This window comes from Acomys russatus, chromosome 2 (assembly GCF_903995435.1).
Source record: "Acomys russatus chromosome 2, mAcoRus1.1, whole genome shotgun sequence".
Taxonomy (NCBI): Eukaryota; Metazoa; Chordata; class Mammalia; order Rodentia; family Muridae; genus Acomys; species Acomys russatus.
The window spans coordinates 81,222,356-81,237,325 of NC_067138.1; the positions used below are offsets into that span (position 1 = coordinate 81,222,356).

Here is a 14,970-nt window from a genome sequence, read left to right on the forward strand (position 1 = left end):
TTCTTTCACTCTTCTTATTTGTTTTCTTTGTTCCCAAGATAGTCTTGTTCCTATTTTCATGCCACTAATACATAATGTTGAGTTTATGTGTATATAATGTCTAGGGCCCATAAATGAGAGCATGAAATATTTCCTTGACAATGAGCACGGTGGCTCATGCCTGTAATCACAGCACTCTGGGAGGTAGAGGCAGGTGGGTCTCTGTGAACTGGAGGCCAGCCTGGTCTACAAAGTGAGACCAGGATAGCCAAGGCTACACAGAGAAATCTTGTCTCAAAAAACCAAAAGAAAACAGTAACAACAAAAGAAAATACTACTCATTGAACTATCTCAACTATTTGGTTAATATACATGTAATTCATTGGTGTACCTAGTTCACAAAATACCCTAGATTTTAAAGACATGTATCTATAGTTTTTAGTATATTCAATTGCCTTGGAGGAGGGTTATCAATCTTAATAATATACACATTGGAAAATTACCAGTTGGTCACATAAGTTAGTCAAGTTCAGAACTGTGGCTACCCACACCCTAAGCAGTATTTTCTTCTTTAAAAAAAAAAAAAAGATTTATTTAATAAAAAGATTTATTGGCTTATTATTCATGCAGTGTTTTGCACGTGTGCCTGCGTGCCAGAAAGGGAACCAGATCTCATAATAGATGGTTGTGAGCCACATATGTGGTTGCTGGGAATTGAACTCAGGGCCTGTGGAAGAGCAGACAGTGCTCTTAACCTCTGAGCCATCTCTCCAGCCCCCAAAGCTGTATTTTCAACAGTCAAAGAAATATGGTGGCTCAGTCTCAGTATTTCTAGGTTATCAATATTCCACCTGTCTATACAATCCTCCCTCTAATAAAAAAGACACAAATTTAAGGACATTTTCGTGGATTTGTTGAGGCTTTTTAAAAAGTGGTGATTAGTTTTCATTTTCAGAAAGTCTTAAGTAGCTTGAGCTAACCTCAAATTTGCTATGTTGCTGAGGACGACCTCCCAAATTGTATGCCACCACATCCACTAGAAATCAAGGCTTTGTAACAAAACACAACAGGTTAAATGACGGCGCTGGTGTACTCACTTTTGTATGTACCTGGTCAATCTTAGTCATTAGAGGAAATAAAACAAATGACCCAACAAATGAACTGTGGGATGTTAAATACTATTTAGCCTTGAAAAACATTTAGTGTTCAGCCACTTATCTGTCAGCAAAAGTTTGAGGTCTGTGTGATTCCTCTGCCGTCCTAGAAGTCAGTTTACATAAACATGTAGGTGGCTAACTCACATCTAAACTTGCAGGGGTCCAGAAGTTCCTGCACTTCGTTGCTTCAATTCAGGCTCCCTAACCCGGAAATCCCTAAATTAAGAGTTTAGCCAGGCGTGGTGGCGCACGCCTTTAATCCCAGCATCTGGGAAGCAGAGGCAGGAGGATCACTGTGAGTTCGAGGCCAGCCTGGTCTACAAAATAAGTCCAGGACAGTCAAGGCTACACAGAGAAACCGTCTGGGGGGGGGGCGGGGGCAAACAAAAATGACAACAACAAAAAGAATTAGGAGTTTTTACTTGGGGGAGGCTGGTTGCGAGGAATTTGGGAACTCGTTGCTCACATGGGATTTCCCACTTAAGTAAGGAGGCTCAGAGTCGCAGGCCCTTGAATGGAATTCTAGCACAGGACAATGTCATCGCGGGCCTGGACTTCCTGGGCACCTCCCCAAAGGTAAAAATCAGTCAGTAGTCCTTGTGGCCCTGGGTTGCCATAGACCGGCAGCCAGAGTTTCCGCAGGAGTGCGGGGCGTTTAGTACTTCAGGTCCAGCCTGGAGGGACCCCGCTCCTGCTTTTTCAGCGTTTTTTTCCTCTGAGAAAGAAGAGACTGTCCTTAAGGCAAAAGGAAAAACACAACTGAGAACTTCCGCTAAGCAGGCAGCCCGAGTCTCAGCTCTAAGTAAGGTGGCGGGCACCTTTAAGCAGTTTAGAAGCCCACGTGACCCAGAGAGCGCCCTGCCCAGCGGTCACGTGGGCGCTCTTGCCCCACACTCAGGAAGAGGCTGCGCGCCGAAGCCGCCCGCCCACCAGGGAGCCGAGGGGGAGGGAGGGGGTGGAGGGAGGGAGGGAGGGCAAGCGGCGGAGGGATCCCGCGGCGGCGCCCCGTGCGCGTGCGCAGCGAACAGCTGTCACCTAGTGCGGAACAAGTCTTCCAAAGATCCCAAAGCCCTCGGGGAAGGCCGCACTTTTCCATCCTCCTTCGTTCCGGAGGCCTCTGGGCCTCTGCCCGCGGCGCAGGTAACCGCTTCTTGTTGTGGGCAGAGCGGGAAGGCTGGTGGCCTCGGCCGGTCTTCTCAGGACAGCGGCACGGGGCCTGGGCGGGGGGGGTAGAGAGGGCTGCAGTGCACAGCCGTCCGCTGGGAGGGAGGAGGCGGCCGTGACAGCCCACTCTGGGCCTCCGGGTTCGGGAGCTCGCCCGTCGGTCTCCTCGGAGCCGAACCGAGGTGGTGCCTGCTCTGGACTGCCGCGCCTGGGTGGACTGCGGCACCGACCAACCCGACTGCGGCCGACTGCGGGAAGGCTCGGCCTCCTGGGCGCCCTCCGGGCCTCCCTTTGGGGTCGGGAGGTCCCCACCCGCGAGGTCGCAGGTAGCCCGCCCCTCACTCGGGTTTGTTCTTGCCCTGGCAGATGATCTTTTCGTTTTTCTTTGCTCCGTCCTGAGGCCATTTCTTTGTGCAGTTCTTGGAGGAGCCATGATGCGGGGTAAACAGTGGGTGCTTAATAAATGCGAGCTTGATGTGGCAAGTGAACTTGCAGGGGCAGGGCGTGTTGTGCGGTGGGAATGCGGCGGGGAAGGCAGGCGGGCTACATGGGGCTAGAACTTGGGTGTTTTCTGCTTAGCAGTGAAAGCAGCTGGACTCAGTTCTGAGGTTTTCGTAGTGGACCCAAGAGGCAGCCCCCAGCCCCGCAAGCTCGCACGAACTGCCTTTGGTCAGGTGTTACCAGAGAAGACTTAGCAAACTTATTCTTTTTTCTTTTTCTTTTTGCACTCAAGTCATTCACACTTGGTGATTTACCTAGCACTGCTTAGAAAGCTTGATTTAGAACTGCAGACAGTTCTTGAGAGAAGCTGTAGATAAGGCTCTGTTTGGTTCGCATAGCTTATCACCAGTCTTTGCTCCTTTTCACCCACTTGAGTTTTGCACTTAAAAACAGGAGAGGGAGAGCTTCATTGTTTCTATGCAAAGGTTTCTAATATTCTCATTTAAAAGTGTGATGGTGGCTGGGAGGGCGGTGGTGGCGCCGCACACCTTTAATAATCCCAGCACTCAGGAGGCAGAGGCAGATGGATTACTGTGAATTCGAGGCCAGCCTGGTCTACAAAGTGAGTTCAGGACAGCCAAGGATACACAGAGAAACTCTTGTCTCGAAAAAACAAGGAAAAAAAAAAAAAAGTAATGGTTAAAAAATTAGTGACTTGAGCTGGAGAGATGGCTCAGAGGTTAAGGACACACTGACTGCTTTTCCAGAGGTCATGAGTTCAATTCCCAGCAACCACATGTTGGCTCACAACCATCTATAACGAGATTTGTATACATAATGAATAAATAGATACATCTTTAAAAAAAAAAAATTAGTGACTCTTGGGCTGGAGAGATGGCTCAGTAGTTAAGGGGACCCACCGGCTGCTCTTCCAGAGGACCTGGGTTCAATTCCAAGCACCCACATGGCAGCTGACAACTGTAACTCCAATGTCACACAGACATTAATGCAGGCAAAACACTAATGCACATACAAAAAAAAAGTTAATGACCTTAACTTTTTTTTTCCTTTTGGTTGTTTTTGAGTCAAGGTCTTACTTTATGTAATTCTGCCTTGAACTCAAGGAGATGCACCTGCTTCTGCCTCCGCAGTGCATGGATTCCAGGTGTTCACATTTATTTATGCAATGCTACTCTCTAAAATCTACCGTTTTCCCCTTACTCTTCAGTCAGGGAATATAGCTCAAGTGGTATGTGAATGCTTAGTATCTGAAGATCTTAGGTTCAATCTCTAAGATGGAAAAAAAGAAAAAAATGTTTTTACTATTAGCACGATCACTGCCTAAGTGTTCTCAAACTTGCTGGCCACAAAACCCCAGTACTGGAAATGTGTTACATCTTTTTGAGTCATTAGCCAAATGGATCCTATAAATATGACAGCAAAACTTAACAGGCTATCACCAAAGCTATTGGTTACTTGCCACAACCTGATATTAAGGCCCTAATACTAAAACACCACCTACTTATACCATCAGACACGATACCCATGAAATTGAGCCAGTACCCAAAAAGATGCTTTACCCCTGCTCACTAGCATTCATGGTGCTGGAAGGTACTTTAAACCATACAAGAGAAGAAAGTTAATCTTCAATATTACCCAGCAACAAGCCCTGTAACCTGCCTGCAACTTATTTTGCTGTTACTGGAGTATTCAATACCCTTTTTTTTTTATTATTAGATTTACCATGACATGGAATCCATGATACTGCTTAAGTGGCCATGCACTTGAAATAGGTCATGGGTCTAGGAAAAAAAAATCTACTACTGCTTCTCTGCTAAATAACACTATAATAAATGACTGTTAGTGGCTTAATGCTATAGCCATAGACCAATGTCTCACTAAACACTCATCAGAGAAGCTTCTTACAGTAGGTGGTAATTAACAGAGGCCCACAACTGGACGATGTGCAGAGAGTGAGAACTTTGGAGCACTCAGTCTAAATGAGATGTCTTCATCAAATTTCTCAATGCCCAAGTCTCAAGAATCTCTGCAGAAGAGTAGGTGGAAAGACTCTAAGGCCAGAGGCAATGGATGACTCCAAAGAAACAGCATCTTCCAGGGACAACAGGAAGGATGCACACACAAAAGACCCGTATAGGCTACACAGACAGACCCTGTTTTGAAAAACCAAAACCAACATGGAAAACGAAATAAAACAAGACAACACAACAACAACAAAACGGGGTACAGAATTTTAAAAGTAAGTAAAAAGAAACACAAATGTCTGAGAAACACTTAAAGAAATAATCAATATATTTAGTCATTAGGGAAATGTGAATTAAAACTCCTTTGATATTTCATCATAACTTGGAATAGCCAAGACCAAGAACATAAGTGACAGCACATGCTGCTGGGGAAAGGATTATTCATTGCTAGTGGGTGTGCAAACTGGTATAGCCAGTCTAGAATTTAGTGTGGAGGTTGCTCAGGAAGCTGGGACTCAACCTACCTCAAGATTCAGCTGTTTGTTTATTTTTTGGGGAAAGGGACTCTGTAGCTCTGGCTGGCCTGGAACTCACTATGTATACCAGGCTGGCCTGGAACTCCCAGAGATCTGTCTGCCTCTGCCTCCACAGTGCAGGCATGAAAGGCTTGTGCCACCATTCCTTTCTCCTCTCACTGTTTCTCATCTGAATTTCTTTGGAGGTGTATAATGTCATTGTTTTGTTTTTGCAGTTCTGGAGATCAGAGCTAGGGCCTTAGGTATGCACTGTGTATTTTTGTCTTTACCACTAGAGAGAGTGTGTGAGTTCTAAAATATGAATTTAAAATACTAGTGTTAAATGAAACAAGATAATAGCAACAGTAAGTTTGGACAGGGAACTGACACATAATTCATAATTTCCTTTAGTTATGAGATTTAAGTAGAGTGAGGCAGACCCAATGCCCTAGCTCATTTTATTTTTCAATCTTCCTTTCATACTTCCTTCTGTCTCTTGGAATTAGTGGATACACTGAAAATACATTTCCTTTCATATTCCATGGTAGCTGAGTTTGGTCCCACCCATGCAGTCAGAATAATCTCTTTAAGAAGTTTAAAGGCATGGTGGTGCACACCTTTAATCCCCGCACTCAGGAAGCAGAGGCAGGCGGATCCTGTGAGTTCAAGGCCAGGCTGGTCTACAAAGCGAGTCTAGGACAGCCAAGGCTACACAGAGAAACTCTGTCTTGAACCCCCCCCCCCCCCCCCCCCCCGCCCCAAAGGTTATCCTCCATGCTCCACTTTCACGTGATTCTTCATTGTGGGAACCAGCCTGTTACAAAATAGCTAGAGTCTGTAACAGAGCAGGGGGGTTGGGGAAATGACCCTCCACCCCCGACAGGGTTTCTCTGTGTAGCCTTGGCTGTCTGGTTGTCCTAGACTCACTTGTAGACCAGGCTGGCCTCGAACTCACAAAGATCCACCTGCCTCTGTCTCCCAAGTGTTGGGATTAAAGGAGAGTGCACCATACCTGTCTGGGGAAACTCATTTTTTAAAAGAAATAATTTAGCTTTATTTATTTATTTAATTATTTTTGTCTATTTTTGTTTTTTCGAGATGGGGTTTTTCTGTGTAGCCTTGGCTGTCCTAGACTATCCTCATAGACCAGGTGTGCTGGGATTAAAGGCATGCACTACCCTGCCCCACTTTTTTTGTTTTTTTGAGGCAGGGTTTCTCTCTCTCTCTCTCTCTCTCTCTCTCTCTCTCTCTCTCTCTCTCTCTCTCTCTCTCTCTTCCAGACAGGGTTTCTCTGTGTAACAGTCCTTGCTATCCGGGACTCATTTTGTAGATAAGGATGGCCTCGAACTCACAGGGATCCAACTGCCTCTTCCTCTCAAGTGCTGGGTATAAAGGTGTATGCCACCATGCCCGGCTGATTTATTTTTATTTTATGTGCATTGGTGTTTTATCGGGTTGTAAGGGTGTCAGATCCCCTGAAACTTGAGAACCCAGGGCTCATAGCTGTTGAGCCATTCTTTAGCCCCTATTATTGCTTTGTTTTGTTTGGTAAATTTTCTTCCTATAGCGATTACTTTCTTAAAAATTTTACTTATTTTTATTTTGCCTGCATGTATGTCTGTGTAAGGGTGTCAGATTTCGGAGTTACAGGCGGTTGTGAGCTGTTATGTGGGTGCTGGTAATTGAACCCTGGTCCTTTGGAAGAGCAGTCAGAGCTCTTAAATACTGAGCCATCTCTCCAGCCCTAGCATTTACTTTTACTAATTTAGATGAAAAAAAAATTTTTTAAGTATAGCCTTAAAAAAATAAAAAAATTTAAGTCTCATGTCTATCAGAAAGTTTTAGGATATGGTATCATGAGATTACTACTGGTTGCTTACCATGCATCTATTTATTTATTTATTTATTTGGTTTTTCTAGACAGAGTCTCTCTGTGTTAGCCTTGGCTGTCTTGGACTTGCTATATAGACCGGGCTGGCCTCGGAACTCACAGAGATCCGCCTGCCTCTGTCTCCTGAGTACTGGGATTAAAGGTGTGTGCCACCATGCCCAGCTTACATGGAATTTTTTGATACTGAAATTAAACATTTTAGAAAACAGAATTTGGCATCTGAAATTATTTAGGATATAAGAGTGAAGTATGTGCCAATAACTCTTTTTCTTCTGATGAATGTATTTATGAATATATTGGATATTTTGGCAGACTGAGAGTGTGCTTGAATAATGGGCCAATATTTGTTTTGTTTATTTTTGTTGGGTGGTATATTCTACATACATTTAAAGAAAACAGTAATATGTACTATGTGCTAAGGACTTATTAGATATTGGATGCTGGCTACTCGAAAACCACAGCTTTCATCTTAAAAGGTTCTGGAACCATTTTGAGTGACCATGCCTGGGAACACAGATTTAGGTTACTTCAAATTCATTTTATTTTTCAATCTTCCTGTCATACTTCCCTCTCTGTCCTTTGGAATTAATGGATACACTGAAAATACATTTCCTTTCATATTCTATGGTCCCTGGGTTTGATCTCATCCATGCAGTCAGAATAATCTCTTTAGGAAGTTCAAAGGCATGGTGGTGCACACCTTTAATCCCAGCACTCAGGAGGCAGAGGCAGTAATTTGGGGACAGGGTCTGGTCTTTCTGTGTGACCCAGGCTACTGTCCCTCTCATTATAGAGCCCACTATGTGGCTTCTAACTCACAGTGATCCGCCTTGCTTAAGTCTCCAGAGCTGCTGGATTTTCAGGTCAGGTTCTTTTCTTTTTCTCTGTTTATTCAGACAGGATCCCCCCTCCCCCACCCCCCTATCCCGCAAAGACAGGGTCTTACTATCTATACTGGTTCCAAACTCTATGTAGCTCAGGCTGAACTTGAACTAGTGGTTTTCCTGCCTCAGTCTCCCTAGTGCAGAGACTATAGCTATGCCCCACCATACTTGGACCCACCTCCTTCCCTTATTTCAGGCATGTCTCAGCCTATGGAGTTCTAGGATTTTTAGGTGTTGGAATTACTGATAATGCCAGAGCTAGCCCTACACTGCACCGCTGGGACTCAGTCCTGGTGCATGCTAGGCAGGTATGACTGTGTGGTGCATGCTAGGCAGGTATGATTGTGTGGTGCATGCTAGGCAGGTGTGATTGTGTGGTGCATGCTAGGCAGGTGTGATTGTGTGGTGCATGCTAGGCAGGTGTGATTGTGTGGTGCATGCTAGGCAGGTGTGATTGTGTGGTGCATACTAGGCAGGTGTGATTGTGTGGTGCATGCTAGGCAGGTGTGATTGTGTGGTGCATGCTAGGCAGGTGTGATTGTGTGGTGCATGCTAGGCAGGTGTGATTGTGTGGTGCATGCTAGGCAGGTGTGATTGTGTGGTACATGCTAGGCAGGTGTGATTGTGTGGTGCATGCTAGGCAGGTGTGATTGTGTGGTGCATGCTAGGCAGGTGTGATTGTGTGGTGCATGCTAGGCAGGTATGATTGTGTGATTGAGCTACATCTGCAGCCTCAGGTCAGAAATCTTGGCGTTTGTTCTTTTTCACTTATGTCATGAACTTTTCTTCAGAATATACTAACTAGGCAAACTAATCGCATCTCACTCCCCACCATATATACAAGCCTCTGTTTTGTCTGCGTAAATTTTGTTGGACAAATTGTCTCCTTGGTGCTCTACCTCCTCCACCCCCATCTCATTTTTCATCACAGCAACAAGAAATAAGTTTTGCTTCAGTTTTCCCAGAATAGGTAACTTTAGAGAACTATTATCTTCTGGAATGATGTGAAAAAATGTTTGAGTTCCAAGAACTGGAGATGTTAAGGGATAGAAGTCCAAAATTACTTCCTGGCGTATTCACATCATGAACTCCTAACTTCCTTTTCTAGTCGTCTCTCTAACCCTTCTCAGTCTTGTTTTCAGTCACATTTGCTTCCTTGCTATCTCTCTTTTTTTTTTTTCTCTGTGTAGCCTTGGCCATCCTGGACTTACTTTGTAGACAAGGCTGACCTCGAACTCACAACGATCCGCCTCTCTGCCTCCCGAATGCTGGGATTAAAGGCGTGCGCCCCCACGCCCGGCTCTCCTTGCTATCTCTTGAAGAACAGAACCTAAGAGACCTTTTCCTTACCTGAAATATTCTTCCAGATACTTTGCTGTTTATTTCTCTCCTTGAGATGACTAAAACTAGCCAAAGACAAAGTAACTACCCCAAGATAAGGTTAACTAACCTCAGCACCTGCAACATTCCAACCTCTCCATAGTATTGAAATTCTAATCAGTTAATCAGTCCCTGCAGACAAAGCTGTTTTTCATGAGTTCTGACTTACAATAGTAACAATTAAGAAAATGCAGAGCCAACAAATTCCTGTTTCAAAGTAGGCAAAGAAAGGCGGTTCAGAGAAATAAAATCCAAGAGACACCTATACCCAGTAGCCATTCATTCTCCTGTTTGTATCAGAACTAACATCTTGTGACTAACAGATAAAACCCTTTTGTAATCTATTAAACCATCAGCTTCCACCAACCAAACATTAAGAATGTCATCAGATAGCCTCTAGGGCCTATGGAAAAGCTTCCCCCATCTTTCAGTACCTGCCTTTCTGATGTACCCAGCCTTGACTTAGAATTCTCTTTGTTCTATAAAACTCACGAAACTGCTTCCATGTTGAAACATGGAATTTGCGATGCGTATGGCTATACCATATGGGAAGTATAGCCATATGGATCATAAATTCAAGGTCATCCTCAAGTACATAATTCTGAGTTTAAGGCTAACCATGGCTATATCAGAGGTAAATTCTATCATTATAGTTTACTCCCTGTGTTGGATACCATTATATCAGTTTGGCACAAGCTAAAGTCATGAGAAGAGAAAACCTCAAGAAATGTGGCTGGACATGAGGGAGCATGCCTTTAATTCCAGCATTCAAGAGGCAGAGGAAGGTGGATAGCTGTGAGTTCGAGGCCAGCCTGGTCTATAAAGTGAGTCTAGGACTTGTCTCGGAAAACAAAACAAAACAAAACAAAACAAAACAAAACAAAACAATGCCTCCATGGCTGCTGACAAGCCTGTAGGACATTTTCTTAATTAGTGATTGATGGTGGAGGGCCCAGCCCATTGTGGATGTTGCCATTCCTCAGCTGGTGGTCCTGGGTTCTATATATAAAAGCAGGCCGAGTAAGCCATGATGAACAAACCAGTCACTGGCACTCCTTTATGGTTTCTGCATCAGCTCCTGCCTCCAGTTCCTGTCCTATTTTAGTTCCTATCCTGACAAATAAATCTACCTCCCCAATTGCTTTGGTCATGGTATTTCATCACATCAATAGAAATGCTGAGTAAGACATTCCCTAAACTATATAAGATCAATTATTGGCTTGGTGTTTACATTTATTAGATAGTATAATTAATCAAGAAGTGATTTAAAGAGTTGAGGAAGGCATGTGTAGGTTATGTGTAAGCAGTAAAGCCATTTCACATGAAGGATTTGATTATCCTTGAATTATGATATCCTTGAGGGAGGGTCCAATATCTCATGGAAGCCTGGGATGAGTCAGTGATTGTTTTGTGAGGACCAGCTTTGATGATGCTTCTAAATAATTATGAGTTTGCTGTATAGAGTGAGATTTTTGAAATTAATTATTTTTATTATTTTTTAGTGTGTGTGTTATGTTTATATATGTATGCAGTGTTTGTAGGAGTTTGTGTGATGACATCAGGTGTCTTGTGGTATAATGTTCCACCTTACTCCCTTTAGAAAGGGTTGTTTAGCTGAACTTGTAGACAGGGTGGCAGCTGGCAAATCCCAGTGAGACCTTGAACAATGGTGGGGATACAAAACATGACCATGCGTGGCTTTTTACGTGGTTGCTGGAGTTTGAATTCTGGACCTCAGTTTTGCATAATAAATACTCTTATCAACTGAGTGAGCTCCTCTGCCACCCCCATTCTTGCATTCTGTCCTCAGTATTTAAGCCTTGTTTTTGATGGTTTTGCCATGTAATTGGTTTGTAAATTATTAGAGAACAGAATCTTATAAAACAAAACAAAACAAAAAAGGGGTTGGAGAGATGGCTCAGTGGTTAAGAGCACTGTCTGCTCTTCCAAAGGACCTGGGTTCAATTCCCAGCACTCACATGGGAGCTCACAACTGTCTGTAACTCTAATTCCAAGGCATCTGACATCTGCATACCAGTGCACATAAAATAAAACTAAATAAAAATTAATAAAAAAACAAACAACAAACAAAACAAAACTGGAAGCACACTCCAGATGTGTGCTAGGGATATTGGACATCTTCCATGCTAGGCCTTTATATATGTACATATGTGAATTGAGATAGTGGAACTTGCACATCTATGGTAGACTGCACTTTTAGAAAATTCATTTTTACCTAGAAAGGTTTCATGGAGGTCAGCAGTACAGTCAGGTCAGTGATTTTGTGCTCAGAATAGAATAGGAGCATGTTAGGGAAGCCAGCCTTTTTTATTTTTTTTATTTTTTATTTTTTAACATCAGGAGTCCAAGAAAAGATATGAGTGGTAACTAAAGAGTTCCTTTGGTAGACACATGCATGCTGTTTTGGTGAAAGCCACTGACTAAACACAGTCCCAGTAAAACATTGTTGATGGCCACATTTTCTCTGCAGAGACATCATGGAGGTGGTGGAGGTGGAGAGTCCTCTGAATCCCAGCTGTAAGATAATGACCTTCAGGCCTTCCATGGAGGAGTTTCGGGAGTTCAACAAGTACCTGGCATACATGGAGTCTAAAGGAGCTCACCGAGCAGGTCTTGCCAAGGTGACTATACTCAGGCTTGTTCTAAAAATATCATTTGACTTTTAAATTACATTAATAATTTTTGTTTCTTTGAATGGAATGTGCCTGCTATTCTAGTTAGTCCACCTGGAACACTTAATTTTTTTCAAAGAATATGTTAGTTTCTTTGGATTATTTATACTAGGCTATGTTCTATACTTTTTCTTTCCTTCCTTTTCTTTCTTTTCCTATTGAATAAATCACGGCTTCCAGAGGTGGAAGGGTATACATTTTCATCAATTTCTCACAGAAAATGCCTATTAACTTGGCGTTTAATGTGATTTTCTTTGTATTCCTTATTCTTTTCCTTTGGATTCCTTTCCTCATCCCAGACAGGGTCTTTCTGTGTTAGCCTTGGTCTCACTTTGTAGACCAGGCTGGCACTGAACTCACAGCGATCTGCCTACCTCTGCCTCCTGAGTACTGGGTTTACCTATTTTTGAAAATTCATTTTTTATCATTTTTTGTGTGTGGTTTTGTATATGATATTTTGTTGTGTACATATGCCGCAACTCATCTGTAGAGGCCAGAGGACAACTTTACTTGAGATTGTTGTTTTTCTCCTCTATCTTGATATCAGTTCTGGTTGTCAGTGTTTTGTGGCAAGTACTTTCTTTCTTTCTTTCTTTTTTTTTTTTTTTTTGAGACAGGGTTTCACTGTGTAGTCCTGGCTGTCCTGGAACTCTTTGTAGACAAGGCTGGCCTCGAACTCAGAGATCTGCTTGCCTCTGCTTCTCCAGTGCTGGGATTAAACATGTGAGGCACCACATCTGGCTGGGGAAGTACTTTTACCAATAAACTGTATTGCTAGACCTTAGCTATTTGGTTTGTTCAAATGTGAAGTGACTGCTGTGTCATTGCCTTGGTGGAGAGCATGCAGATAAAGTAGAGCCAGTCTTTGCTTCCATGAAGCTTCTATTTTAGGGATAAAAATATTAGGGTGAAAGAATCCAGGTTGGTGACATGGCTCAGTAGGTAAAACATTTGCTAGTCAAGATGTGAAGACCTAAATTCAATCTCCAGAAACCACATAAAAACTGGTCAATAGGCAGATCACTGTAAGTTCGAGGCTAGGCTAGTCTACAGAGCAAGTCCAGGACAGCCAAGGCTACACAGAGAAATCCTATCTCAAAAAACAAAAACAAAACAAAACAAAACAAAACAAAAAAAAAACAAAAACAAACAAACAAACAAAAAAAACCCAAACAAACAAACAAACAAAAAACCCCAAACCAAACCAAACCAAAACAAAAAAACCCAAAACCAAATCAAACAAACAAACAAACAAAACCTGGTCAATAGTATATCTATTGTAATCCCAGCCCTCTGGTGGTGTATGAAGACTTGTGGCCAGTTAGCCTAGCATAGGAGGTGGCAAAGAGACATGATGACGATGGCAATTCTTATAAAGGAAAACATTTAACTGGGGCTGGCTCACTGTTTTAGACATTCAGTCCGTTATTGTCATGGCAAGTCTGCATTGCAAGCAGGCAGACATGGTGCTGGAGAACGAGAGAATTCTACTATGTCTGGATCCTCAGGCAGAGCACAGTGAACCAGTGCCAGTGAGCCTGGGCTAAAGTTTCTGAGATCTCAAAGCCTACCCCACAGTGACACACTTCTTCCAACAAGTCCAACCTACTGCAACAAGGCTACCCTTCCTCCCTTTGGGCCAAGCATTCAAATACATGAGTCTATGGGGTCCACTCCTACTCAAAAACCACCACAGAGACCTTGTGTCAAGAATGGGAGGTAAGAGTCAAGGACAAAAGCTGGGCGTTGTGACGCAGGCCTTTAATCCCGGCTCTTGGGAGGCGGAGGCAGGTGAATCGCTGTGAGTTCGAGGCCAGCCTGGTCTACAAAGTGAGTCCAGGACAGCCAAGGCTACACAGAGAAACCCTGTCTAAAAAAAACAAAAAGTCAGGACAACACCCTAGGTTGTTCTCTGACCCCCACTCATGCATTTTTTTTTGTGTGTGTGTGTAGGGGTGCACATGTGCCTATGGAGTCTAGAAAAGGGCTTTGGATCATTTAGAGCTGTAGTTACAGGTATTGCCATCCACCCAGTAGAGGTCATAGGATTTGAAATCTGCTCCATATGATTGAGCAGCAAGTGCACTTAGCTGCTGAACCATTTTTGCAGCTCACCCTATTAATTTTTTTTTTTTTTCCTTTAAAGACAGGGTCTTCGTAGCTAAGGCTGGTTTCAGACTTGCTAAGTGCTGTGATTACACCCCACCAAGTTAATGCATAGGGATTTATTCTACTTGCAATGAGAAATGAACATGGTCTTAAAGTGCATGGATTACTCTAAGAAAATAATTTAAGGAAGGAATGGCTTATTTTGGTTGTTTTAGAGTTCAGTCCATCATAGTGTCAGGGATTTGAGGCAGTGCTACTACATTATGGAAGCTGGAACTTGTTTTTTATTTTTGGTTTTTTTGAGACAGGGTTTCTCTGTGTAGTCTTTTCTGTCTCAGACTCACTCTGTAGACCAGGCTGGCCTCAAACTCACAGTGATCCTCCTGCCTCTGCCTCCCAAGTGTTGGGATTAAAGGCATGCACCACCATAAACCCACTTTGCTTTCTACTTTTTATATAGTTAAAAATCATAGTCCACACTTAGGGTGGATCTTTACGTCTCTGTAATATAATCTAAATCTGTCTCCTTGGTGATTTCTGTCAAGTTGGCAATCAATTTTAACCATTAAAGTTGGGAAGGAAGATGTAGTAGATGTTTACTTGTAGTGTTCTTTTGTTATGCTGGTTTCTATGTGAAAAATGAGTTTGGTGTTAAGGGTAGGTTTCCACAGGAAGTCTTATTAGGAATAGTGTGCTTATCTAGTGAAGAGCTGTTGGCAGCTTAGAACAGTTAAAAAGAGAAGCCATCTTTGAGTATGTTCATATATGCATA

At 43.1% G+C, this 14,970-nt stretch overlaps 1 protein-coding gene across 1 annotated transcript in view; it reads left to right on the plus strand.

Moving 5' to 3' along the window:
* The first annotated feature begins 2,110 nt into the window (after positions 1 to 2,110).
* Positions 2,111 to 14,970, plus strand: part of Kdm4c (lysine demethylase 4C) — a 184,658-nt gene continuing 171,798 nt past the window's right edge. Inside the window, exons 1-2 of the mRNA XM_051163382.1 lie at positions 2,111 to 2,276; positions 11,888 to 12,038. Coding sequence (XP_051019339.1) covers positions 11,895 to 12,038 — 144 coding nt within the window. The 5' untranslated portion in view covers positions 2,111 to 2,276; positions 11,888 to 11,894. The remainder of the gene's footprint in view (positions 2,277 to 11,887; positions 12,039 to 14,970) is intronic.